Below are 24,418 nucleotides of genomic sequence, written 5' to 3'. Positions count from 1 at the left end.
CACCAAAACATGCTAACCATTCAATGTCGGCTTTTTATTTGGAAATGAGACCGGATCCGACCCGGATGTCTTCCGGCTCATGTACCATGGGCCCATGTCACTTGACGGATGTCATCTCTGTCTACTATATAGACCCAAGGTTTGCTTGAAAATAACCTATGTCGCGCTTATGATTTAATTGTTATATAGTTCCCCATTGTCTCCTGAACCGAAACTCCCGGACAAGCTCTTCACAAGAAGCTACCATGTTGGAAACCCCTGAGATTGTGCTTGAACAATTCCGTGTTTCTCCTCAGAATGGATTCCTTCCTGCTGTGGCTCCGTTGCGAAGGCTAGAGGATCCTTACTACGAGCCGTGGGAGAGTATCGTTTGTGATCTCCCAACTTACATCAAGGACGGAAACATCAGACAGAAGGTAGACTGCTTGCCCGTTCTGTCAACCTCAATGCTCAAAGACGAGCCAGAATTGAGGAGAGCCTATGTCGTGCTGGCCTATCTCACGCACGCATACGTATGGGGAGGTGAAAAGCCGTCAGAGGTAAAGTCTACCTACCCCAGCACTCGCGGGCAATTTCTGATCATAGGCAGAGACTACCACCAGCCATCTCTTGTCCCTTTCTCGACGTCTCCTCTCACCTAGAGCTCCCAGCATGCGCTACATATGCCGCCTTTTGTCTTTGGAACTTTGCAGCCAACAACGACCAAACCGACCTCACCGATCCCGACGATCTCTGCGTAAACACCTCCTTCACGGGCACAAAGGACGAGGAATGGTTCTTCGTGGTCTCTGCTGCCATTGAAGCAACAGGAGCGAAGCTCTTCCCGATGATGCTCAACGCAATCCACGCCGTCAATGTCAACGATGCCCCCACTGTGGTCACTTCCCTCAACCGCGTTTGCGAAGGAATCCGAGAAATCGCTATCATTCTGCAACGGATGTTCGAAAAGTGCGGCCCATGTGTGTTCTTCCACCGGATCCGACCTTTTCTGGCTGGGAGCAAGAACATGGCTACGGCTGGATTGCCTAACGGGGTTTTCTATGATGTGGGCGATGGACAGGGCGAGTGGCGCCAATACAGCGGAGGAAGTAATGCACAGAGCTCGTTGATTCAAACGTTCGATATCTTCCTTGGCGTGCAGCATTCTGCTACGGGAGAGGTCAAATCTGATGCTGCTGGTCAGCAATCAGGTAGGACTGGTTACTTACAGGTATGGACATTATCCCACAAGAAAGCAAATGGCAGTACTAACAAGGTTGATTTACAGGAAATGCGCAACTATATGCCCGGACCTCACCGACGCTTCCTTGAAATTCTTACCCGCCTTTCCAACATCCGAGCCTACGCCATGAAACAAAGACCCGGCTCCGCCGTCCGGGACGCATACAACACCGCCGCGATGACTCTTGGATCCTTCCGCGACATCCATATCCAGCTTGTCTCACGGTACATTATCATGGCATCCAAGACACGGCCAATTGACGATCACGCAAAGAAGACAAACCTCGCTACTGCGACTGCCAAACACACACGAACCACGGAGAAACATAAGGTGTCTCTTACCGGGACCGGAGGAACGGATTTGATTCCATTCCTTAGACGAACCAGAAATACGACAAAGGCTGCGGCGAATTACATGGATTCAGCTGTCCTTTGAAAGAACTGCTTGGTGTCTGTTCGGGGATTTTTGTTTGGGGTGGCACAGGGGACTTCCAGGGCTGGTCCTTTGGATTTGTTACGGTAGTTTTGAGAGTTGTATATACCTATGCCACGTACATATACTAGATAAAGGCATATTCGGAAATTTATTTGGTTTGTTTAGGACATGCATGTCTTTTTTCATTTTGCTTCATTTCATAGAAGACTCAAGCTGGTATTTTCGCAACTCAGGACCTATATTACGTACTGCTTCGTGACAATGTTAAATTGCTCAAAAGACACTCCTCCTGGATCAAAGAAAGCTACCATGAATCATGTTTCTCGATTTATGTAGCTAGCTCTCTAACTGACACCTCGTACAAAGAGAGCAACACATCCATGGGCTAGACAAAGAACACACCCCTGAATCAAGCTCTTTGACACTGTAAGCTCTGCAGCGTCCGTAGATCTTGACAAACTTGAGTACACCCAAACAAATACGATCATATGACAGTTGCCCGGTTCACATCTGTCTTACCGGTGGAGCCGGAAGCGGAGACGGAAGCGGAAGCGGGACCGGATCAATCAGCCGGGGTGATTAGGGTTCAATGGATTAGTGATATTGGTCTTACGAGGGGAGCCGAGTGATTTGGTATTTGATATGGAACAAGATGTTTTGCATTAGTTGGCCGGGTATAGTTTCCGGGTACATGCATTGAACATAGGTTAATCATGAGTGTCTGTCTTCAGCGCTCATTCATGGTGATTGATGTGAGTGCAAAGAGGGGTATCATAATAGCGCCGGCTACTTTTAAAGATATAGTTCGGGGGAAAAGGCTGCGGGGATGTTCTTTGGCTGCCATGAAAGATGTGGTCAGAATTGTCAATGCAGCAAGTCAGTCTGAGAAACCCAAGCACATTTACCGCGTTTGGCTTTGTGATTGATTGCTTGCTCGTAGTGACCATTGCAGATACAGGCAGAATGAGATTGTAGCTGGGCCCTAGATAGTCAATCATCAGATGGCAAGAAAGCATTGCCGATTACTTACTGGAGCATGACAGTCATTTTGAATGAACGAATATATATATGTAACGAGGCAGAAAGTCCGGGATTGTCAAAGGTGATGCACGCGTAAAGGAACGTAGAATCACATTATCTTAGATGACTACGATTTTGTTCAACACTGTCCGATCACTGCTAGTTCTATGTCAGGAGCTTGGAGAAAATTGATCGGAGTATTATTTGTATTATTCATTTGAAGTTCAGCTTCGAAAAGTAAAAGAAATCATTATATTTTCGTAACTGAAGAGGCATGGGTAACCCAGTTGGTGTGGTGCTTGGTATATATGGCATATAAGCCAGAGTCGTTGCATCCATGGCGACGGTAAGAGGGGTGGCTTCGAAGGCGTTTCGCATCCCAACCACAGAAACTATCCACCGAGAGACCGGCTCTCTGTTCCTAAATAGATGCCCAAGACTCATGGCTGGTTCCAACGAAGCCTTTATGGTCGCTTCCATCAAATCTATCATCGGAAAGAATAGACGGTCAGGAGTTTGGGTGGTGACCCTGATATCACAGGTGGGGGAAGGGTAGTGTCCATCAATAATAGACATCGGTTCGAAGTCCGCGCGCGAATAAGGGGATAATCCAGTGATAAAGGTCGTTTATCTCTTCTTCGTGTTGGCCGGAACACCCTCGCTTTCCCTCAACTCAGCCAATTTCTTCTCGCGTTCAACAAGTCGTGCTTTTTCGTCCGCAATCATCTGTTCAACTGTCTTGTTCGCTTCTGCCAGCCTGCCCATTTCCTTGTTTTCCGTTGCCCTGCTATAAGGGTTCCCAGGAGTCTCGTTCAACGGAATCTCAGCAGACCTCTTCCCCTGCTGCCCCGCCTTCGTATTCTTCCCCCCTTTACCCTTCTGCGGCTGCCCATTTAACGAACCCCCCGTGAGCAAGTCATAAAACTGCTCCACCGGCTCATTGAAAAGGACCTCCTCGTAATTCTGACTAACCACAATCTCCCGTCTCTCCTTCTTCCCCTCCGCATCATGACCGTAAGGGTGAAGTTTCAAACTATGCCACAGCGTCTGCGGCTTCTCTGTTGACTCCGGGATGAAATAAAGTTTGATCTGGATCTCGAACTCTCCCCATCCGGTCTCTAGTATCTCGAAAGGCGCTTGCTCGACGGATCGGACGTTCTGCGCGTACGTTTCGTGTAGTTTAAATTGGACCTTTTTCAGCCAGTAGGAGATATCTTCGTCGTTGACGCCTTTGACGTAGACGCGCCATTGATGGGTGTGGTCTGCGGGGACGTGGGCGGGTTTGTTCGCTGGGTCGAAGGGTTGCGCTTCGCTGCCGAAAACTGTAACACTTAGTGTTGATTCGCATATACCGTGATTAACGTAGGAATAAGAGACACACCGAAAGGTCTAAACACCGAAACGCCCTGTCGACACAAGTTGTTAGCTTCGGCGCGGTCTGTCAGTTGGCACCCAGGCCGCACTCACCCTAACGCGTTTGTTGGAACCTGTTGCAGATGGCATTTTGGGATTATTGTTGAAGAAACGGCGATATTGGCGAGGTTAACGAAGGACAGAATGTTGATGCTCGTAGGGCTGTAGAGAAGTCTCGACGATGTTCCTGTCGCGGAAAATCAAATTCACGTGATTCACCGCCCGGGGAACATGACGACACTCGGCGCCGCTTGCGATTTGGAGCTTGAAGACTAGCGTCACTTGTTCTGTGGTATTCCATAAAACCACAACTTTCCTTCGAATTGAAACCCTTACGGATATATCTGAAATTAAACAATGGCTTCCAAAAGAGTGGTGGTTGCTGGTGGTAATGGATTCTTAGGTTCGTCTACAACACCGCACTAAAAAGATCCAAGCATCGCTAAGTCCTTTTCTTGCTATAGGGTCACGAATCTGCAAAGCTGCCGTGGCTAGAGGGTGGTCGGTGATGTCTCTGAGGTACGCCCTACCCGGTAAATGACCGATTGCAATTACTCAAAATCCCTAGCCGATCCGGAGAACCACGATGGGATACCGTTACAAGCTCCCCAGAGCGACCTAGCTGGGCCAGCTCTGTTGAATGGACCAGGGCAGATCTACTGAAACCGGAATCATATAAGCCCTATCTGCAGGGGGCGAATGCTGTTGTTCACAGCATGGGGATCCTTCTTGAGGCAGACTACAAGGGCGTCGTGCAAGGACGAGAGCCTATTATCAGTGGCCTACAGAGAGCGTTCAGTTCCTCCAAACTAGGGAGCCAGAATCCGCTTCAGAGAAAGGAAGGAGAGGCATTAGAGCCAAAGGAGGGTGATCGACAGTTGACTTATGAACTGATGAATAGAGATTCTGGTTTGTGCATGGCTATGTCTTCTGATTCCTAGGCCCAACGATTGCTGATCCACATATAGCCATTGCTCTAGCACAGGAATCATCAGGCGAGCATGTTCCGACGTTCGTATTCATCTCTGCAGCCGGTGGAGCACCAATCCTTCCAAGCAGATATATCACGACCAAACGAGACGCCGAAGCAACCATATCATCGAAGCTCCCAGACCTGCGGAGTATCTTTATGCGCCCTGCGTTCATGTATGATTCGAGCAGAAAGTTCACATTGCCGATAGCGTTGGGTGGATTTCTTGGTACTGAGGCCAATGCTTTCTTGGGTAACAGACTTCAATTCCTTGGATCGATGGTTGACAAGCCGCTGCAAGTGGACGTTGTTGGTGAGGCCGTAGTCGAGGCGATGGACGATGAATCAACACGCGGTGCAGTTGGGACGAAGCAAATCGAAACACTGGCGACCAAGGCCTGGAGGAAAAGCATGGTCTGATCCCCGACCGGCAGCTGATTGAATAAACCAAGGGCGGCCAAATCAACGCACCAAACCATCTTGTAGCATAATTAACGACCCGCTCCAGATGAGCGAGCCATGAAAAGATATTGGACTGTACAATATAACGCGTTTATGTAACATTCGAATCAAATCATCGTACCGCGTTCGAAACTGTCCCGAATTTCGGTAGTGTACTATGGAAAGGTTAACATACAATCCCACACGTCGCGCAAGAAAACATACCTTGTTGTAGAAGCGCGACAGCTTCATGTTGAATTGCTTGTTCTTCTCGTTGATGTAGGTGACGTCGGATTCGTCGTCGCCACGACGGTCCCTGCGCTTCTTGAGACGAACTTCCTCGGCCTTCTTCAAGTCTCCCACAAGCTTGTCAACCCCAGCTCGATCCGGTTTGTTTTCCGCAAACCCAACAGAGTCCGCTGTGGAATAGAATGAGCCGTTCTTGTCGATTGCGATCATCTCGCCGTCATTGGTTTCCACGATTTCAAGGTCGCCATTAGATGCAGCTTTCTCGATCGCGGCCATTTTCTCCCTCTCATAGGCTTCAAGATTCGGATTTAGCTCGCGCATCTGCCTCTTGTACACCTTGCGCGCATCTTGGGTGTAATCCTGGAATGCGACGTCGTCCCGGTGGCGCTGCTTTTTGTTCATCCGCTTATCCCACTTTTCGGATTCATCGACCGTCCAATCCCACGCACGTTTGCGCTCGAAATCCTCTCCCGAAACTTCTGTGTCGGCCTTCAGCAGGTTATGGGATGCAAATGCATGCTTGCGTGATAGGTTAGACATCAGCGCAGGGTCGGTAGCGAGACGTTGGGTTTCTGCGGCGGTTTCTTTTAAATTGCGTTCAGCTCCGGATTTCTATCCCAAGATTAGTTAGCGAAAGTAGGTATAATTAGGGACGGAGATCTTCTGTGGGAGTACTCACTGCGCGAGCTTGAAGAGCCTTGAACCTCTCCTGTCTTTGACGCGCCTTAGCGGCAGCGCCATCCTCTTCCTGCTCTGCTGTCGCATCTGCCGAACCTCCCTCTGAAGGCTTTTTCGAGTCTATTTCTTCTGAGGCATCATCTTCACCTCCAGTTGGTAGGTTCTCGGGGGCTTGTTCAGAATCGGCAGGCGTTGCCGTCGAATCTTTGGTTTCTCTCTTAGGTGGCATATTGAACGGAATTGGGTGAATCGCGAGAATGAGTATAAGGCGGTATGGGTTTACTGATAGGCGAATAAAACAAATTCGTATGGATTGTTCGACAGTCGGTGGTAAATAGATAGAAAAACAGTGATGTTGCAGTGGTGACGGAGGTTGTCAAGCCCAAACTTGACCGCCTTCCTAACCCGTGCGACATCGGACTTACGAGGAGCCAATCTTCGAGACATGGTCTTGGTGCTCTATTATACAGAATTGAGACTGACACTTGATTTGCTATCAAATGGTTGCCCAAGCCCATCGCACCGCAGGCATCGAATATGTCTCTGTTTCGGACCTGGGAAGAACTGCAAGAGGCACTTGCAGCGATCGGAAAGCATATATCTACGAAGTGGTCGTGCGAGAAGTAAGATGCCTTGTCAGGAACTGTCGTTTCGAATGCTTCAGTCCGTCGCTTGCTCCCTCAAGGATTTGCAAGGATTCGCAAGGATTCGCAGAATCCTGTGCCCGCACGCCGGGGATAAATACACTTCCATGATCTTTCCAACTGGAGAGGCTCAGCTTGGCTACGGCAATCCTCTTCCAATGGCTGACGATTGCGATAGGCTCGACTATAGCTTCGCTTGACAGCAAGGATTTAGTGGGCGCGAGATTTGTAATTGTGATATTTGAAATTACCAACGGGCCTCGGTACTATTGCTAACACCATTCTAGAAAATACATACAAAGTACTTTGCATGTTACGCTATTCCAGCGATCCTTATTGACTTTCCAGCTTTCTCGTCTGTAACTAAACTGGAACTGACATGTTCGTGCGGAGTACTCCGTACCATGGCGCAGCTGAATGCCTGCCTTGGCTTGACTTCGTGTGTGTGATGTGGGACTGGACAACTTTTTTGCTAGCGAGGGTCCTTTGCATTTGATGCAACTTGACTGTCTAGTCATGCAACCGATTCCAGTTCAGGGCGTATCAATGCCTTGAGTGGTGCCACGATCCGGTTTCTTACCATCTTCTATTGAAAAGGGTCATACAAGCATTACTGCCGGTACACAGCGGCGATTTTCCCTAATTGGGTTCGCATTCGAGGCTGCCATGTTCTTTCTTTGTCAGGCCTCTGTTACCCGACAACAAACTTTCCTCGGGAGCTCCGAACGCCAGGCTTCATCTGGAAATGGATCCGAGTTACTTTGGAGACTTCCAAACCTTTCATCCTCCGGTCGTCTTATTTGTGATAATGACAATCGGTGAGCACTAAGCAAGGAGCGGGGGTTGCGATGCCTGAGCATGAACAAGGCAACCATGTGCACCATAGTCCGGAAGCTGAACTGGTAAGGGTCTTTTTTCTTTTCTTTCTTTCTCGTTGTGCGTTCACAGGACGCCTGCAAGTGCGGACCTCGGTCCGGCTTGTCGTTCATCATTCGCATCTGATACTCCTCGCTATCTTGTCTGACACATCGCTCCGCCTGTTGGTCAACATTTGACCCTCGTATGACTAGGGTACCTTTGTCTCCTTGGTATCTCCGAGGAGCTTAACCTAGGAATGAACCTAGCGGTCAATCTAATCCAATGAGATTTAGGATAAAAAAGGGTTAGTAGAACCAAAAACTGGGACCTCGTGTCGATTACCTGGACCCATTATAATACACTTCTATGTCCCTGGAATGTTTCAACCTGTAAAACTGTGATCTGTAGGCTGCATAGAGAGCATCGCAAAGCTTATGCTAGTTTGACCCTCGCGCAAACTCTCAGCAGAGTGATTTATATTTCCTGGAAACCGCGCTTCCAATTTAAATGCAAGTGGAGACCCCTGCTCAAGACTGAGATTGAGTTTTCGTTCTCAGCAGGAAGACAATATTGCAGACAGTATCGTAAGATAGCACTTGTCCTAAGAGAGCAGAGATTGGCAACTCTTCCTCCTCTTCTCTGCAACCAGCAAAGGCTGTAGAGCACGATCTCGCATTGAATTTCGCGGGAAATATCTCCATCTTGGCTGAGCTCCGACAAAGCACAAAGAGCCGAATCAATGGACAACAAATGCCCAGGAAGGATACTGTGCTCCTAATTCCTCGCGTCACCACTCGCCAGGGAGGACGCTCAAAAGGCGATTCGTTGATTGCGTATTCTATAATCCTTCTTTTCTTTTTCTCGGCCAGCAGGTGAATGCATGCCGCCAAATGACGAACGGGTTACAGAACGCGATATCACATCTCAGCTGCAAACCACACCGAATCGGCGTCAGAAGCGAGGAGTCAAGAAAGAAGGTTTGATCTTCATGAGTGGCGAGTGACAAGACATGGCATAGCTGGGAATAAGCAATGCGACTGTTAAAATGGTTCAGCTGGTGCTGGTAATCAGGCAACCCAGATTATCTACACCGCGAGGTCAGGCTCGATAGCTCTTTGATATTTGTCGACAGTTCTCCAGACTCAAATTATGGGAGCCAATGATCGCAAAAATTAGTAGCTGCGAACACCAGGGACCCCAGTCAAGAAATGCCGGACGTACATATATACTACTCCATACTCCGTTATCTGCCAGTCAAATAACCCCCGGCAATTACTTCTCCTGAACCCCGAGCCAATTGATTGAACAATGGCGCCAGGCTAGCGCCATAGGCCCACACGCCCATGAACGGGCCAAAGCCGTTAGGGAACCCAGGTTCTGATCCGAACTTTGTGACACATCATCGATTGGCTAACCTATACGCTGTTATGGTGCTAATGCATGAATAGCGCGTTCGATGTGGGCTAGAAGAATTTGCAGGCTGTTAATGCGTCCTGGTATGTACTATTCAGCCGGACAAGGACGTGCATAGAGGATTTGGCGGTGATCGAGAATTCCCGTCTGTCATTCGTCGTCACTAAATCGGATGTGCCTACGTGATTGAGCACTACCGAAGTACTCCGTACCCGTACTTTGTCCAGATTGAAGCCACAACAATCAGCAGGATCTCGGAGGCGGATCTCGGGGAATCTGGATCACTCATTTGATTGGAGCATACTCCGTACAGAATATGGGGTACGTCTGAGTACGAAGTAGAGTACATACTCCGGGGCATGAGGTGAATTTGCCAATAGCCAATGGCGCAGAGAATTGCTGAGGGTTGGTTCTCTGTACTCCGTATGTCGGTACTTCCCACTCCAGACTATGTACAGCCAGGATATGCTCCATACTTGCTGTATTAAAGTAGGGACAAGAGATACCATTTTTTGTGCCAAGTCCTCGCAATTGACACTTGTTTTAGCCGGTTTGAAGTGCCGCTATTGGATGGTCTAACGGCTTTGCAAGTCGGTTTTAGTTTTCATGATTGTCCCCCGGAATTCCTCTTTGCTTTACAGTTAAGATTTGCACTTCTAGTTTGTGTTTGAGTCGGTGACTTAACGGCTAAGTCCAGACTCAGTAAGGATGCACAGTCAATGCGGTTTGTGGGTGGACAATATGAGCAGGGAACGAGTATAAAGACGTGTCTATATATGGTAATACACCACTTTCCACAGCAGGAAGGCTCGTCGTCAGTCCTTGGAAGCACGAACGTACCGACGGGAATTAAACGGAGTATTGGTTGCTTTGGCTTGGCGTCATATTTCACAAGTTTGGGCACATCATTGCCACACAAGAAAGATGTCAAATTGCATCTCTGCAACTGATGCAGCAAAATTGAGTTTTATATTATTGGTTGTCTTTTTGGTCCACCGGTAATGGGACAGATATGGGTCAATCTCCGCATGGCATACTGGATCTACTGGGTCCGAATTTTGAGGTGGCCGCTCAATGATTGACAGCTCATTGTCAATAGTTAACTAGTTAGTGAGGCCAGATGAGGTAAACAGTGGTGGGATGCTGGAAAAGTCTTTCTGACCAGCGGAGCACAACCCTTACAGATTTTGACCGAAATTAATTAACACTAAACTTTGGTCCAACCTCGACAAGAAAGGGATTTACTACAAAAAAGATAAAGAACCGAAACAGAAAAAGAAAAGAAAGAGCGTTCCGATTCCGGGGAATAGAAGCGCCTGGGAAATGAGGTTCTGCCAGGGACGGATACGAACGCGATCCTAATAATGCTGCTACATGTCCGATAATTCGAATACCGACATAATACGGAGTCCGGAACACATACAATTTGACGCACACAGGGCACGCAAACTCTTCCAAAATAGCCGCTCGGCCCGTTCCCCAAATCCGCAATCCTTTCCATGGTTCGACGGCTGAGTGGGATTGGATGCTAAGGCGCTAATCTCCATGAAGCACGGAGCACAACCATGCATAAGCACCGTCGCTTCCACCCATTAGGGTTGGCTGACAGAAGGTGCCCCATTTCAATTTCCTGGGTTCCCAACACGTCAGTTACGGCTGACTTGGCACCCATCATGTAGTGTGTTTCACCCTTTGGTGTAGCTGCTGCTGATGGATCTTGCTTCGGCACTCGGATTTTTCTTTTCTTTTTTTACTTTTTTATGCGGGTGGACGTTCCCTTACGGCGATTACCTGTTCATCCTAGTTTGTCCTTGTATTAATTACCCCAGTTCGGTGGCTTTGGGAAAGCTGTACTTCGTACATTAGAGTTCGTCTACACGACCAATGGTGCGTGTTATGCCATAGATACACCACTCCAAAGATTCTCGGTGGACCTCACTCATTCCTCCCACAATGCTTGTTATCGAACTGGGTCATTTTTTGGGCTGTATCAACCATCTATATTTGACATCCATCCTCCTCCCACCCTCCTATATACCGCGCCTCTTTGTCCCCTTTGGCGTCTAATTCTTCGGGTTTTCGCATCTTGTATCTTCGATTTCTTGGATGTCGTGAATCGGTTTATCCTATCATTGCCCACATTGTTCTGACCGCTTTCTGCTTACCGTCACGAATGCCTCTCTTGCAGGGACCGGGATCGCGCCGTCTGCCTTTAATTCGACCCAATTTCTTCGAAAAGAATAGCATAGAAGCCTTCTCGAATCATCCGCGCAGATGTCTAGAGCACCATCGCAATGTGGGCCTTCGTCGTCTGACCAACGGTATACGAACCAAATAAGACAAGCACATTACCCTGGGTATCATGGCGTGCCAGCGAGTTCAAATCAAACCTATCCAACACAAGGGTTACCTCGATTCCTCTACCCAGATAATCAAGCGTACGACCCTACTGTTGCCACCCGACCGCTAGGTTCTCAGCGCTCCTGGCAAGGGAATCAGCAGAGCAGTGATGCAGATCGGAGATATAATAATGTATATGGGAACTATGGAAACATCGACCCCCGACTCCAGTACAGCTTGCAGCGGATAGGTCCCGTGAGTTTTCAGCAGCATGCGCCCGGAAGCGCGGAATATTACAGCTACCAAAGCTCTTACCAAGATGCGTCTAACTCGTCGGTGGGCTATGGACGAGGCTCAGTTGGATCTGGTGGGTGGTCAAACGATGTGGATTCCCAGTAACCTCCCCTTTTTCCTATCGACAGATTGTCTTTGATTTTCGTTCATATGTTATTTTTTTGGAATTGGAGTTTCTTCTCTGTCGAGTGGGAGCTCTCAGATTCTTGTGCTCGAGAACAGAGATCTAATTCGGGAGACATCTCCAGGCACAGCGGTAGTTCCGCGGCTTTCGCAAGCCCCGTTAATTCTGACCACAGTATGGCATCGTTTCCCGGCAGCAGCACAATGACGAAGCCCCAATCGCAGCAGTCGCAGCGACAACGTCCATCCAACTGCAGTGCGATAATGGGAATCGATAATATCCTCCAACGTCCCCTAACCCCTCCCCCAGCACCACGACAGCAACAGCAACAACAACAACAACAACAACAACAAGCGCCAGCACCAAAACCAGCATCAACACCCACCCAATCACGCCACCACCTACACATCCGCCAACAACCAATCGCTGCACGGGCCTGCGGCGCAGGCGATAGAGATAGACGCCCGGTAGACCCACCACCGATAGTCCAGATGCTCCTAACCGATTTCAACCCTAGCGACGTCGACATCCTTCAAGACCCACGCTTTACCGTGGGCTGTCTTTTATTCCCTGTGGCCCCGGCGCCATCGGCTTCTTCCGAACGAAATACGGAGAATACATGGGAAAGCCGTACTAGCGGTATTAACCGCTCAGATGATGATAGCGGCAATCTACCGGGTCAATCGACGCCATTGCTTTCAGGAAAGGCATTCGTCTCGCCGTTTTATGTAGATGCGGATCCGGACCCGGGGACGGCGCCCGCGCATCCTTCACGACACACCACAAATACAGACCTAAGCACAAAACCGCAACCAGACGCAGATGCAAGAATTCCCTCAACATTCTTCATCTTCTCCGATCTCTCCGTGCGCACAGCAGGCCTATACAGACTCCAATTCCGACTCATGAACTGGGGCAGCGTCGAGGATACGGGCCAGTCGATGCCAATTCTGGCGGAGATGTGGTCGGAGCCGTTTCGTGTGTATCCTGCGAAGGATTTCCCGGGGATGAGGGATTCGTCGCCGTTGGCGGAGGGGTTGAAGGAGATGGGCTTTGTGGAGTTAAAGACGAGAGGGAAGGGGAAGGGGAAGGGGAGGAGGAGGTGACAGAGCTGTGGTATGTGGTATGTGGGATGGATTTGGTTGGGATGATGCTATGATTTTTTATATGAACATGGTAAAGGGAATTGGGAGTTGGTAACATTGGTGAAGGATGATGCGTTCTAGCGTGTTGCGGTTCGATCAGCATGTGGCATTGCATTTATCATCAGGAGCAAGCATTGCAAGCATTGTTACTTTGGCATGGGAATATCATTCATCTCGTATCATGCAGTCCATCATTCCATAAAACATGGGTATCATCGCGGATAAGTATCGTACACCATCTAGTCTATACATGCATTTTATACAACAGCACGCAAGCAAACCTAAACATCAAGCCGCTTCAAGTCAACATTCATAGTAAGTTCCTTGTTATCCCAATTAACCCTGTACCCACGAATCGCAGAGGCAAGGCCCGGTTTCTGCGCGGCCATCTCGAGATATTTTTTTCCAAGATCAAACTTCCCATCTAGTCGCAGCAGCAAAGACATTATCAGAGCCGCATCGTGGCTCCCATGGGTGCATGCGAGTTCATACCACTCGCGCGCGAGATTGAGATAGTCACCTGGAGAGAGCATGCGGCCGAAAAAGGAGGAAACCCAGCCTTTTTTCTTCTGCTGCTGCGGTTCCTGTTCCTGTTTCTGTTGTGTGGCATCCTCACCCCGTCGCGGATAACGACCCAGACAAGTCAGGTAGTAGAAATTGGCCAACTTCCTACACGCATCAGCATTTCCAGTAGAAGCAACCTTGCTCATGCAGGCCTCGTAATTCTCCAAATCACCATCCTTCATATGTCTCCCAGCAAGCGTAAACAACGCCTGCGGATCCTGATACTCCCGCGCAGCGATTTCAATGGCCTTATCTGCCGCATCGTCGTTCCCCAGCTTCCTATTGACATCTTCATAGACCTGCCACGGGGCCATGTCCAACGGGAAATGTTTATCCTGGCTAGGTCGCGACGTAGTAACCGGACGGATAACGCCCATTACTTCTTCCATCAACGCTAGCGCCTCGTTGTATTGTTCGCGGAAGATCAACACTCGTGCGTGTAGGGTCATGGAGACGGGATCGCGCATTTGCAGGGCTAGGTGTTCGATTCTGTTGAAAGGAATTGATGATGTCGGGGCTTTTGTAGCTTTGTCGAGGATTCGAGTTGCGGATATGATGGTTGCAAAGCGGGCTTCTGCGAGGGTGCAGGCCGTTACGACCCATTCGCGGAACCTGGGGTCACCGAGGGAGACGACCTGGCCGATGTTGAAGGTGAGGTCGGGGTCTACGATCACCAGTTAGCATCTTTTATGCTGTAATTAGTCTAAAAAGAATGAGGCAGACTGACCATCATGAATCTCCCGAATCGCTTCTCGCGACGGTGCCTGTGTATACGCCTTGTCAAGGAGCGCAGATCCCACACGCATGAAGACACGTTGATCCACTGCGTTTGGGATTATACCGGCCCTCTGCGCATCTGCCCATAACTGCACGCCGTGTGTTTCGAGGAATTGATGGCGGCCGTCCTTGGGCCCTTTCACTGGTGTGTTGTAGACTGGAGGCGAAGATGTAATGCGGGTTTGGGATGCTTCGGCTCGACGAACGGTTGGGGAGCGGCGGGCGGCGGAGGGATGAGGCGTGGAATGGAAGGATCGTGTTAATTTGGGGTTTGTGTTGGTGGTGGTAGTGTTTTGGTGATTGGGGACGGTGATGGTCCGCGATGGCTGGAATTGCGACGTTAGCCGTGGCAGTCGGCGGAGGGAATCTGAAGCTCGAGGGAGAGACATTGTGAAGAGAGTCGAGGTCAATGGGTGTTATGGTGCTGTAGAGAGCTCTGTAGGAGGATGAGAATATCTGAGCGGCGGAAGTCGGAGGTTCTTCCCCGCCGGCGATTTATATTGAGCGCATTGTATACAACGACCAATTGAGCAAAACTACGATATAAGAACAATGTATAACTAGCAAGAGACGAGAGAATCCATTGAAAGCACTAATAAAATACTCGAGAACCGTCAAACCGTGGTCAATCACCAATCAATCTCTGAGATAACAGTATACAGAACACAGAAAAGCAACATTCATCTGTATCCAAATTGTTCAGTCAATCGTAAATAATATACATTTGCCCGCCTTTTTTTTTATCTTCCAGGTACCGAAGGAAACATATCGGAGTAAAACAGAGGGAAAAGGAAAAGAGCCATTGAGACAAGAACTCCAGCTCGACGATGCAGTCTAATCACACATGTCTAGTCCACTCCATCTCACCGTCCCAATTCTCAACAGGCAAACAGCGGGGCGTAAGAGAGAGCATGACCCATTCCATTGCATTAAAACCACCCGACCCGAGGCAGAAAAACCAGAACCGCACGAAAACCGAATAACCATTACTCCATAGTAACCTTTGCACCGACACCCTTGAGGGTCTCGATGATCTTCTCGGCGTCCTCCTTCGGCACGGATTCCTTCAGAACCTTGGGCACGCTCTCGACGAACTTCTTGCTGTCGACCAGAGACAGACCGAGCAGACCCTTGATCTCCTTGATGGTCTTGGCCTTGGATGCGGCGTCGACCTCTTCGAGCTTCAAGTTGAACAGGGTCTTCTCCTGGGGAGCGGGGGCAGGCTCGTCTTCCTCAACGGGGGGGGCGGCGGGGGCGGCACCACCAGCCATGGCGAAGCCGCCAACTGGGAGGTCGGGGATGTTCAGGCGGGTCTAAGAGAAAATATAGAGTCAGCAAGCTGTTCTCCATAGTATGATCTGAATCCTCCACCCTTTCCAATCCCATTCAACAGTTCCGAAACGCACCTTCAAGGTGGACACCAGGTCCGCAGTCTCCAACAGCGTCAATTGGCTAATCTGGTCAACGATCGTGGTGATCTTGGGGTTGGCAGGAGCGGCAGCAGCGGCCTCTGCTTCCGTAGACTGCCATCTCCGGCAGGGTGTCCGCTGAGACAGATATGTGGAGGTGGAAAGGCGCAGAGAGGAAGTGGAGGGACGGACGAGCTGTCGGCAGCATCGGGCTGCGGTCTGAGCGGGAATCGACATGATGGCGTTAGGAAGAGGTACGGCGGAGGGAGAAAAGAGAGAGGTAAACGACAGGGCAGCTGCTGGACAGACAATCGCAACGGCAATCAACAATAATCGTCAATCCGCAAAAAAGAAAGTCGAAGTTTCGGCGCCGGAAAATCCAGCGCGGGTCACGTGCCAGACCCGCTCATCCGCAAAGGGCTTCAGGAACAAAATAAGCAGAATTATTAGAGGAAATACTGGTTGATTTGGTAGAATTGAGGTAGAGATGATGATTTATTACACTACTCGTGATCGCTTCTATAGGTACCGCGACCCTTCCCAGAATACTCCAATACTATTTTCATGATATCGTATCGCGAACAGAAATCTCAATTTCAACAACTCTTTTGAACCCCGTTCGACAAACGAATTTAATCATAGAATTATTTAGTCTTCATCCCAGTTCGGGTTGGGGCCTGGCGGCTTAGGCCCACCGGCCTGCCGGGCCACGATGATCTGGTCAACACTGAGCACTGTTCGGGCCGCCTCACTGGCGAGTCGGATAGCCCAGCTCTTGGAGGCCATCAGGTCGAGGATGCCCTCGTCGACGGCGTCCAGAGTACCCTCCGAAGAACCTTGCTCCAAATCAACACCCGTAGTCCAGTAAGGCTCCTCTTCTGAGCCCTTGCTCTGGTGTGCAGTGTAGAGACGGGAGAGAACCTCGGTGGCGTCCAGACCACCGGACTCTGCGAGAGTGCGCGGGATCACTTCAAAGGCCTCAGCGAACTTCCGGATGGCATGTTGGGGCAGACCAGGGGTCTTGTCTGCAAATGCGGAAATTCTCTCGATGAGCTGGATTTCAGTAGCGCCTGCGCCAGGAACAAGACGGGGGTCCTTGGTAATAGCCTTGACAACGTTGACACCGTCGTCGATAGCACGCTCAACATCTTCCAGGTGGTTTTGAGTGGCACCACGGAGGACGATGGTGGCGGTACGGGTAGGAGAGTTCGCATCCTCCTGACGGAAGACGGTGACACGGTCTCCACCAATCTCAGCGGTCTCAACAACGTCGACAGCACCCATCTCGTCGGGCATCGGGGCACCCAGACGGGCAAGAGGTGTGGCACCGACGACACGGCACAGCCGACGGAGCTCAAACTTGGAGAGGATCTTGACGACGAGAATGTTAAATCGGTTAAGGTAGTGCATAGCCAGGTCGCCAACGTTCGCACCGGCAACCACAACGCGGAGACCCGAGTCATGCAGTTCCTTGATAGCAGACTCAAGACGCTCCTCCTCACCCTTGCTGTAGTTCATCATCTCCTCAGCGTTCTTCAAGAGCACAGTTCCCTTGGTCTCGGTCTGCGAGACATCGATAGGGCAGCTGAAAACGCCGACCTTGGCCTTGGTGGCCTTCTTGATGATACTCTCGGGTTCCCGACCAAAGACCATACCCTTAATTACACGAGAGTTCTCCAAGCTACCACCCATAATCTTAACGACTCGGACATTGTCGACGTTGAAGTTGACGGGGTTCTTGGGCAAAACGGAGAGGACAGCCTCGGCAACCAACGAGGCCAAAAGATCTTCAGTTCCGGACTGCTTGCTGGCGACAACGGTACGGAGGGCCTTGGTCAGCTCCTCTTGCGAGCGAAGGTCTTGAAGACGGTCGACCTCGAGTTCTAACGCGTTCAAATGTCAGTAACCAAGTGTCCTAAAGAATCTCCACTCGAAAAAGCCAAGTATTCAAGACGGAAGATAAACCCACCCTCTAGTGTCTTCAACGCAAAGTTCTGTGCCTTCTCGTAGCCCTGCACAATATCACTCGTTTTCAAGCCCAAGCGCAGAACCTCCTCGGCCTTCTTCAACAACTCTCCCGCCAGGACAATGACCATGTTGGTTCCATCGCCCATCTCTGCATCCTGCTGCTGACTCGCCATAACCAGTAACTTGGCAGCGGGGTGAACGACATCCAGCTCGCGCAGAATGCTGGCAGCATCCGATGTAAGGATCATTTTCTGCAGGTGGTTGATGACGATCTTGTTGCGGCCGTAGGGACCGAGCGACGTTTGGACAGTCTTCGAGATGGCCTGGCAGGCCTCGATATTGCGGATGACGGCTCCATCTTCGGCATCGTGACTATAAAATTAAAAGATGATTAGATATGTCCTTGGTTTCTGTGTTCTTTTGATTCTGTTGCTGCTTTCGTGTCGCGGGGAAAGTCATTAGGTGGCCGTGACTTTTTCCTTACCTCTGATACCCAGGCTTGAAAAGCCCCCCTTGGGAGGGACCAGGCATAGACAATGACATGATGATAAAAAGATTCCTTCCAGAATAGCCAAAAGGAATGTAATTAAGAGAAGAGTGATTAGGCTGTCCGACTCCTTAAGCTGGCACGCTCCGGGAATTTTTGGTGGAGCTTCGAGACAGTCTGGCGGCGGCTGTTTGTTCTGTTTGCACGCGGAGGGGCTAGGGCATTCCTTTTTCGGACAGCATACTCAACTATATTTGGAATTTACCAGAGAGGAATTATTGTTTATCTAGATATACAGTGCTAGCTAAGCAATAAATACGGTACAGTTTTCTTTTCTTTTCTTTTCTTTTTTTTTTTTTTATTTAAAACGACCAGCCAAAGTTGCCATAAGCTTGCCGGAACCCCGGCACTATTCAACGAGCCACGTTAGCGCTATAGATGGGCATTGGTGCAGGGTGAGACCTCACTGTATGTTTGCATCGAGTCACATCCACTTTTTTCATAAACATCTTGAGCCTTGTGCAGCCTGACGTATCGTTAGAGAGAGATGACACTCGAGTGGCGACATATTTCCTTACCGATCACGAATTGCTTCCTCCCGGTTGTAGCTCTATACAGTCGTCAATAATGAGACCACCAAGGACTGTTCCTCATGAGTGATCAGGGACTTACCGACGGGTGTGTCGACATGAACTGGGGCGGCGCCTCTTTCTCCAGTCGCTTCATCCGCGACCAACTAATCATCATCAGTCGAGTACTCTAGGTTGGAGAAAGCAAGGTACACAAAGACATGACCCACAGTCTGGCAGCTGCCTCTGGGTTATAGCAAGCCTTCGACATCATCACTAACAATGCGTCAGTAAAGATCACAGAACCGTAAAAACACTCCAATACTTAGACCCATATCATCTGCCTCCGCCTGCGGTACGTATTAGCAAAATCATCGCCAAGTTATTGGTTGACGTCGACTTACTTCTTGTGTCCTTGAATTCGGCAGACTGTACATCAGGTTCAAAAGAAGCGACGGAACCTGTCCCGAGATATCAAACATCGCAGAGATAAGGAATACCGCCCCAATGGTGAGAAGGCTATTGCTCATCCGCTCAGCAGGATGCCGCGCTACCACATGAGCAATCTCGTGGCCAAGTACTGCTGCTAAGCCGTCTTCGCCTTCACAGACTGGCAAGATACCAGTGTAGACAAACACCTTACCACTGCAAATCGGAGTCAGCGAAATGAAATTTGGGTGAAATGACCTGAACATCACATATGCTCATACCCCGGAAGAACAAAAGCATTAACCATCCCATCATCCTTGATCACATGGACTCTCCAGTTTGCACCTACTATTGGTGCCTGTGGAATGAGCCGGTCGAGGACTCGTTTGACCAGCACAGTGGTAGGATGGTGTTCGGGCAGTATCTTTCCACGAGAAGAGCTTAGAACCTCTCTATAGCTCCGATTTCCCATCTGGAGCTCTTGTTCAGAACTAATACAGTTAAAGCGACGACGACCGGTCATCTGGCATCAAGTTAGTAAGTTGTAGGACCAGGACTAACAGGCAGTGTATTGTCGAGTCTTACCTCCACCGTCTCCGTATTGTATATATACAATCCACTAATTCCAAGCCCAATAATCACGAAATGATGGGGTTTCGCATTTCCCAATAGGCGCCAAATGAACGGTTGCCCCCGTGGGTTATTGAACCGTCTGTATGGCTGATTCCCGAATCCATAGTGGCGTCGGGCAGAACTGGTAAACTGCCGACTGCGAAATCGAGGAAGCTGCTGTTGAAGGAACGTAAAGGATGTTTTCGAGGTGATTGAATTTCTATGACATGGATACAAGGCGGAATTCGTCCGGGAGGTTTGCGAGCATCGTGCTGCTGCGCGAGAAGAGAAAGCGAAAGAAGCCAGGGATGACGAGAAAGCTTTTTGCACTGTGCTCGTTATCGGTTGACGGAACATGATGAACTGCTTGACATGTTCATAGGACGTGAATGGAAAGAATGAGAGAACTTGAAGCTATATCGCGCCGGCACGTGGGGAGCGATAAGATAAGGATGTGTATCAATATCATGTTCCATCATTGTCCGATTAATCAATAGATTTTTCTATTTAGACGAGAAATAGGTGCTAACTTGCATGGATACACAATCTATGAATTTTCCATCCCAATCAAGGCGTTCGCTGACAGCAAGAATAGCAATCAGCTGCCATCCTCTATTCCCACAAGCATGGAACGCCAATGCAGAATACTGTAGCCCTTATATTCGCAATTCGATGGCACCAGGAGTCAACATACGCAAGACCCATGACTCAAATGCCGACCGTCGCTCGATAGAGCCGTGGCAGCCAAACAGGACACACCCGATGAATATTACAAGTGATGTGGCAGGGGACGTATACCCGCTCATGGATCAGCCACCATTGATCAGGCCATTAGCTATACGACTATTGGCGAATTGCTCCGTACTCTGTACATCCTCCGAGTATTCTGTACCTTGGGATCACATTCCTTGTATCGGGATACCTCCGCACAGTAGAACCCATGGCCATACGATAGTGACCCAAGCTTCTTTTGCTTTGTCCTTCTGCATGGGGCATTCCTTTTCGTGCAGTCCTTTTAAATCAACACGAATCCCCGTATTAACTGACGGCTTCTGGGGTTTACACTGCATAACTTTTCACTTTTATTATACGATAGTTACATTCACAACCTTACCTAATGCAGAAAATGTGCTGTGCTCTACAGAGCTGCTTATATCTGCAGGAATCTCGGGTACGGCTTTCCATCGCCTCGTGCGAAGCGTGGAGATAGACTCACACGTCGCCGGTCTACTGCTGGCGTTCTTCCTTGTTAATGGATTGATGGTCTATGTGTCCATATCTGACTCCGGCAATGGCATTATTAGAGCTATCAGCGATGCACTTCAGCTGGATATCGCATTCCACACGGGTCTCTTTGGCAGCATGGTGCTGTATAGGCTTTTTTTCCATCCACTGCGGAATTTCCCTGGCCCAGTAGGTGCGAGAATATCACGTCTGCACGCCTCTTTTCTCACCTTGAAAACAGCTCAAATGCACTATGTGGTTCAAGATATGCATAGGCAATATGGAGATGTGGTTCGCACCGGTATTTTGATTTCTCCAAAGATTCTTTGAGCAGAGACAAAGGCTAACTGACGAAATAGGGCCACGGGAGGTATCCATCTGCCGTCCATCTGCTATCCGTGCTATATATGGACCTCCGACCCGATGCACAAAATCGCCCTGGTATGATCAGAATTTTCCGGAAGGCGTCGGGAAGCCTTTAATTGGTATACGAGATCCCAAGACGCATAATAAGCGGCGTCGTGTTTGGGATCGCGGATTTAGGATCCAAGGTGCATACAGCGTTTGACATATTTATTTATGTCCATTAACTAATCAAAAACCCAAAGCCCTCAACGAGTACGAACCTCGCATCGTCGCCAAAACTCGACTGTTAGTCTCCAAAATAAACGAGCGCCATGCCCAACCGCTCAATATCACTAACTGGATTTCCTGTTATGCCTTCGATGTGATGGGTGATATCGCACTGGGTATGGAGTTTGACATGCTGAAACATGGACAAAAGCCGCCTGCAGTCAAACAACTCCAGTCAACTATCAACGTGGTAGCAGTCGGCGGGACTATCCCATGGCTGGCTCCTCTAGTCATGGATATTCCCGGTGTGATGCCGCTTATCAACCCGTTCAGGCGGTTATGCCATTTATTACTTGAGGAGAGACGGCAGGTATGTCGTGTCTATGCGGTTTCTGGAACGGAATTGACCATACCTTTTGCAGACTGTGTCCAGAGATGAATACCCAAAAGATATCATATCCTGGTTGATCCAAGCAAAAGGAGACGGTGACCCGGGAGCAGCCCCCTCCGAAATCGCTTTACAAGATGACGCATGGACACTAGTTGTTGCGGGCAGGTGCGTTTACCACATCTATAAATCCCCAAGACACACTAACGTACCGTAGTGACACTGTATCAACTGCCCTCACCAACGCTTTGTTTTACCTCTCAACCCACCCTACCATTTTCTCCAAACTCCAATCAGAGCTCGACAATGTCTTCCCACACGGCATGCAAGACTGGTCATACGACATAGTGAGAGATATTAAATATCTAGACTACATCATCAACGAGACTCTTCGCCTTAAACCCTCAGTCCCCGGTGGTCTTGCACGCGTCACGCCACCGGAAGGCCTGCAAATTGACGACATCTATATTCCGGGTGACATGATAGTGACTGTTCCTACATTTACCATCCAGCGGAATGAGCGGTATTTCACCAGGGCGAGAGAGTTTATTCCAGAACGGTGGGAGGGGGTTAGCACGGAGAGCGTGCCGTTTATTCCTTTTTCACGAGGTATGTATCAATATGTGCTTTTTTTTGTGTGTGTGTGTGTGTGTGTGTGTGTGGGAAATGGGCTAACATTTCAATTTGATCATAGGTACATTTGATTGCGCCGGTAATAATATAGCGTGGATGGAGCTCCGGATGGTTTTGTCGACAGTTGCACTTGAATATCACGTGTGTGTGGCGGATGACGCCCATGTGGCTTTTGATGGACAGGAGAGAGATGCTTTTATGCTTGCGTTGCCGGATTTGTTTGTGGTGTTTAAGACGCGCAGGTAGTCTCGAGCGACTTCCTATGGATCTACAAATTCAGGAGCGCAGAAACTCAAAAGGCGATATCCTGTATTCTGCAGCAGGAGTAGTAGCTCACGTAAATCTCCATGCACCATGTTTAATTTGAAACCGTATCGTCACTCGTAGCAAATCCAAAGAAAGATAAAGAACATGAAAGAAATGAAATCAAGAACTGGGGGAAAAATGAAAAAGATGGAATAAGATGGCAATACATCAGACAGAATCATCTGAAATTTCATCTTCCAACCACTCCAACCCACCACCGCAAACTCCCCCATGAAGTTTTTCAGGCTTGCGAAGCAAATCCGATTGATAGGTAAGCTTCCTGGGGCTTGAGTGGCCACCGAATGAGATAGGGCTTGTAGGGCGTGTCGTCAGTGAAGCCGGAGATCATTGATCATGACACGACGAGCATTGATAGCTTCCTTAATGCTTCCAAGAAGAGCAGCATGGGAGTACCTTCGAGTTTTGACGCGCTCAGCGGATGTTTCAACTTGCTCCGCCCACCAGCGAGCAAACATGGTGCTGTGATAGATACCACGAAGAACACAAGTAAATTTGGTCAAGCCCATCGATCGCGGGCGCAGGAGCCGGGAATATCGGTCGAAATTACCTCCGTATGCAGCCATCTGAATCAGGAGATCCTTTCTAAGTGTCGGAATGTCAAATGGTAGAGGCGTGTAGAGCAAACGTGCTTCCTCTGGGGTGTAGTCAAGGCGCGAAGCAAGTAATTCAACAACGTGGCCATCAAGACCCCCGTCCTCAATATCTGGTTCTCGAAAATACAAAAATTCCTCTCTCGATTTTCGGGGGTGGCTCCCGAGCCTCGAGTGTCCAACGCACGGTAGTGTTACCATTCAAGAAGGACGGTGTCTTTGGCACCTTGGTATTGATAGAGCGAGTAAAGTCATCCATTACAGCACATTTTATTGGCGATGCCATGATAATTTGGAAAATCTCGTTGCACCCAGGAGTATCACACTCCTTAGCTTCCTCAGCTATGGAGACATGTGGAAGCAGGCAGAGCTCTTTGTAGAGATCAACATAACCTGCTGCAGCGCAAGCCCGACTAACTTGGTAGCGCATAGAAGGGTAACGCCCCGCTAATTCGCGATAGGTATCTTCCCTTGCAATATCCGAATTCCAGGTGCAGTACGGCTAGCATTCGGGATCATACATTTCGTCGGGAATCACGTTGCTCATGATCAATCGAGCATTGCGTGTGCGAGAAAGCTCTGGATAATCCGACTTGGTGCGGGAGCATAGCGCCACCACATC

General features: G+C 49.3%; 12 protein-coding genes across 12 annotated transcripts; 5 read left to right on the top strand and 7 right to left on the bottom strand.

Moving 5' to 3' along the window:
* The first annotated feature begins 173 nt into the window (after positions 1 to 173).
* Positions 174 to 1,829, top strand: ASPGLDRAFT_40946 (indoleamine 2,3-dioxygenase). Its single transcript, XM_022545301.1, has 3 exons — positions 174 to 539; positions 590 to 1,210; positions 1,268 to 1,829. Exons 1-3 carry the CDS (start codon positions 246 to 248, stop codon positions 1,655 to 1,657), a joined length of 1,305 nt encoding a protein of 434 aa, XP_022405695.1. The 5' UTR covers positions 174 to 245; the 3' UTR covers positions 1,658 to 1,829.
* A 995-nt stretch (positions 1,830 to 2,824) lies between these two features.
* Positions 2,825 to 4,230, bottom strand: yaf9 (YEATS domain-containing protein YAF9). Its single transcript, XM_022545300.1, has 3 exons — positions 4,145 to 4,230; positions 4,059 to 4,083; positions 2,825 to 3,999 (listed from the first exon to the last, which is right to left on the bottom strand). The coding sequence occupies exons 1-3, from the start codon at positions 4,178 to 4,180 to the stop codon at positions 3,305 to 3,307; spliced, it is 756 nt and encodes a 251-aa protein (XP_022405694.1). The 5' UTR covers positions 4,181 to 4,230; the 3' UTR covers positions 2,825 to 3,304.
* Positions 4,231 to 4,447: 217 nt separating this feature from the next.
* Positions 4,448 to 5,480, top strand: horA (ubiquinone biosynthesis protein COQ11; the record flags this gene model as incomplete). The annotated part of the gene is made up of 4 exons (XM_022548552.1): positions 4,448 to 4,493; positions 4,555 to 4,609; positions 4,659 to 4,999; positions 5,059 to 5,480. 4 exons carry the CDS (start codon positions 4,448 to 4,450, stop codon positions 5,478 to 5,480), a joined length of 864 nt encoding a protein of 287 aa, XP_022405693.1.
* On the bottom strand, positions 5,386 to 6,765 carry ASPGLDRAFT_190502 (pre-mRNA-splicing factor SYF2). The gene is made up of 3 exons (XM_022543045.1): positions 6,430 to 6,765; positions 5,727 to 6,362; positions 5,386 to 5,677 (listed from the first exon to the last, which is right to left on the bottom strand). The coding sequence occupies exons 1-3, from the start codon at positions 6,655 to 6,657 to the stop codon at positions 5,630 to 5,632; spliced, it is 912 nt and encodes a 303-aa protein (XP_022405692.1). The 5' UTR covers positions 6,658 to 6,765; the 3' UTR covers positions 5,386 to 5,629.
* Positions 6,766 to 11,617: 4,852 nt separating this feature from the next.
* Positions 11,618 to 12,082, top strand: ASPGLDRAFT_30763 (uncharacterized protein; the record flags this gene model as incomplete). The annotated part of the gene is made up of 1 exon (XM_022543976.1): positions 11,618 to 12,082. One exon carries the CDS (start codon positions 11,618 to 11,620, stop codon positions 12,080 to 12,082), a length of 465 nt encoding a protein of 154 aa, XP_022405691.1.
* Positions 12,083 to 12,457: 375 nt separating this feature from the next.
* Positions 12,458 to 13,201, top strand: ASPGLDRAFT_89166 (velvet factor family protein; the record flags this gene model as incomplete). Its single annotated transcript, XM_022550460.1, has 1 exon — positions 12,458 to 13,201. A coding segment is annotated over one exon (744 nt), but the record flags the coding sequence as incomplete, so codon positions are not given.
* Positions 13,202 to 13,527: 326 nt separating this feature from the next.
* Positions 13,528 to 14,976, bottom strand: ASPGLDRAFT_21199 (uncharacterized protein; the record flags this gene model as incomplete). Its single annotated transcript, XM_022543072.1, has 2 exons — positions 13,528 to 14,474; positions 14,538 to 14,976. The coding sequence occupies 2 exons, from the start codon at positions 14,974 to 14,976 to the stop codon at positions 13,528 to 13,530; spliced, it is 1,386 nt and encodes a 461-aa protein (XP_022405689.1).
* Positions 14,977 to 15,447: 471 nt separating this feature from the next.
* Positions 15,448 to 16,233, bottom strand: ASPGLDRAFT_40937 (mitochondrial 54S ribosomal protein bL12m; the record flags this gene model as incomplete). Its single annotated transcript, XM_022545299.1, has 2 exons — positions 15,448 to 15,900; positions 15,994 to 16,233. 2 exons carry the CDS (start codon positions 16,231 to 16,233, stop codon positions 15,574 to 15,576), a joined length of 567 nt encoding a protein of 188 aa, XP_022405688.1. The 3' UTR covers positions 15,448 to 15,573.
* A 199-nt stretch (positions 16,234 to 16,432) lies between these two features.
* Positions 16,433 to 18,597, bottom strand: ASPGLDRAFT_139141 (chaperonin-containing T-complex subunit CCT8). Its single transcript, XM_022541672.1, has 3 exons — positions 18,449 to 18,597; positions 17,966 to 18,336; positions 16,433 to 17,879 (listed from the first exon to the last, which is right to left on the bottom strand). Exons 1-3 carry the CDS (start codon positions 18,505 to 18,507, stop codon positions 16,645 to 16,647), a joined length of 1,665 nt encoding a protein of 554 aa, XP_022405687.1. The 5' UTR covers positions 18,508 to 18,597; the 3' UTR covers positions 16,433 to 16,644.
* Positions 18,598 to 18,781: 184 nt separating this feature from the next.
* Positions 18,782 to 20,574, bottom strand: ASPGLDRAFT_139140 (M48 family metallopeptidase). The gene is made up of 9 exons (XM_022541671.1): positions 20,035 to 20,574; positions 19,731 to 19,972; positions 19,425 to 19,665; positions 19,346 to 19,370; positions 19,251 to 19,296; positions 19,124 to 19,187; positions 19,030 to 19,061; positions 18,919 to 18,977; positions 18,782 to 18,860 (listed from the first exon to the last, which is right to left on the bottom strand). Exons 1-9 carry the CDS (start codon positions 20,416 to 20,418, stop codon positions 18,814 to 18,816), a joined length of 1,140 nt encoding a protein of 379 aa, XP_022405686.1. The 5' UTR covers positions 20,419 to 20,574; the 3' UTR covers positions 18,782 to 18,813.
* A 613-nt stretch (positions 20,575 to 21,187) lies between these two features.
* Positions 21,188 to 23,125, top strand: ASPGLDRAFT_62619 (cytochrome P450; the record flags this gene model as incomplete). The annotated part of the gene is made up of 7 exons (XM_022548551.1): positions 21,188 to 21,232; positions 21,388 to 21,586; positions 21,645 to 21,836; positions 21,894 to 22,228; positions 22,281 to 22,414; positions 22,464 to 22,855; positions 22,941 to 23,125. The coding sequence occupies 7 exons, from the start codon at positions 21,188 to 21,190 to the stop codon at positions 23,123 to 23,125; spliced, it is 1,482 nt and encodes a 493-aa protein (XP_022405685.1).
* A 777-nt stretch (positions 23,126 to 23,902) lies between these two features.
* On the bottom strand, positions 23,903 to 24,343 carry ASPGLDRAFT_62618 (uncharacterized protein; the record flags this gene model as incomplete). The annotated part of the gene is made up of 2 exons (XM_022548550.1): positions 23,903 to 24,298; positions 24,335 to 24,343. 2 exons carry the CDS (start codon positions 24,341 to 24,343, stop codon positions 23,903 to 23,905), a joined length of 405 nt encoding a protein of 134 aa, XP_022405684.1.
* Between the last annotated feature and the right edge of the window lie 75 nt (positions 24,344 to 24,418).

The sequence above is a fragment of the Aspergillus glaucus genome (genome assembly GCF_001890805.1).
Source record: "Aspergillus glaucus CBS 516.65 unplaced genomic scaffold ASPGLscaffold_1, whole genome shotgun sequence".
Taxonomy (NCBI): Eukaryota; Fungi; Ascomycota; class Eurotiomycetes; order Eurotiales; family Aspergillaceae; genus Aspergillus; species Aspergillus glaucus.
Note: the sequence above shows the minus strand (reverse complement) of the source record. Positions and strands in the feature narration are given on the sequence as shown.

Excerpts from the sequence above, each read along its gene's own strand:
- ASPGLDRAFT_40946 (XM_022545301.1), top strand. The coding sequence starts at position 246 with ATGTTGGAAACCCCTGAGATTGTGCTTGAACAATTCCGTGTTTCTCCT. Across the intron at positions 540-589 it reads GAGGTGAAAAGCCGTCAGAG|AGACTACCACCAGCCATCTC; the intron begins GTAAAGTCTACC and ends GATCATAGGCAG. Across the intron at positions 1,211-1,267 it reads GTAGGACTGGTTACTTACAG|GAAATGCGCAACTATATGCC; the intron begins GTATGGACATTA and ends GTTGATTTACAG.
- ASPGLDRAFT_139140 (XM_022541671.1), bottom strand. The coding sequence starts at position 20,418 with ATGTTCCGTCAACCGATAACGAGCACAGTGCAAAAAGCTTTCTCGTCA. Across the intron at positions 19,973-20,034 it reads ACAATACGGAGACGGTGGAG|ATGACCGGTCGTCGTCGCTT; the intron begins GTAAGACTCGAC and ends ACTTGATGCCAG. Across the intron at positions 18,861-18,918 it reads TGACTCGATGCAAACATACA|TGCCGGGGTTCCGGCAAGCT; the intron begins GTGAGGTCTCAC and ends CTCGTTGAATAG.
- ASPGLDRAFT_190502 (XM_022543045.1), bottom strand. The coding sequence starts at position 6,657 with ATGCCACCTAAGAGAGAAACCAAAGATTCGACGGCAACGCCTGCCGAT. Across the intron at positions 6,363-6,429 it reads AGGCTCTTCAAGCTCGCGCA|AAATCCGGAGCTGAACGCAA; the intron begins GTGAGTACTCCC and ends ATCTTGGGATAG. Across the intron at positions 5,678-5,726 it reads TGTCGCGCTTCTACAACAAG|TACACTACCGAAATTCGGGA; the intron begins GTATGTTTTCTT and ends ACCTTTCCATAG.
- ASPGLDRAFT_139141 (XM_022541672.1), bottom strand. The coding sequence starts at position 18,507 with ATGTCATTGTCTATGCCTGGTCCCTCCCAAGGGGGGCTTTTCAAGCCT. Across the intron at positions 18,337-18,448 it reads TTCAAGCCTGGGTATCAGAG|TCACGATGCCGAAGATGGAG; the intron begins GTAAGGAAAAAG and ends TTAATTTTATAG. Across the intron at positions 17,880-17,965 it reads TGCGTTGAAGACACTAGAGG|AACTCGAGGTCGACCGTCTT; the intron begins GTGGGTTTATCT and ends TGAACGCGTTAG.
- yaf9 (XM_022545300.1), bottom strand. The coding sequence starts at position 4,180 with ATGCCATCTGCAACAGGTTCCAACAAACGCGTTAGG. Across the intron at positions 4,084-4,144 it reads GTTCCAACAAACGCGTTAGG|GGCGTTTCGGTGTTTAGACC; the intron begins GTGAGTGCGGCC and ends TTGTGTCGACAG. Across the intron at positions 4,000-4,058 it reads TTCGGTGTTTAGACCTTTCG|TTTTCGGCAGCGAAGCGCAA; the intron begins GTGTGTCTCTTA and ends TAAGTGTTACAG.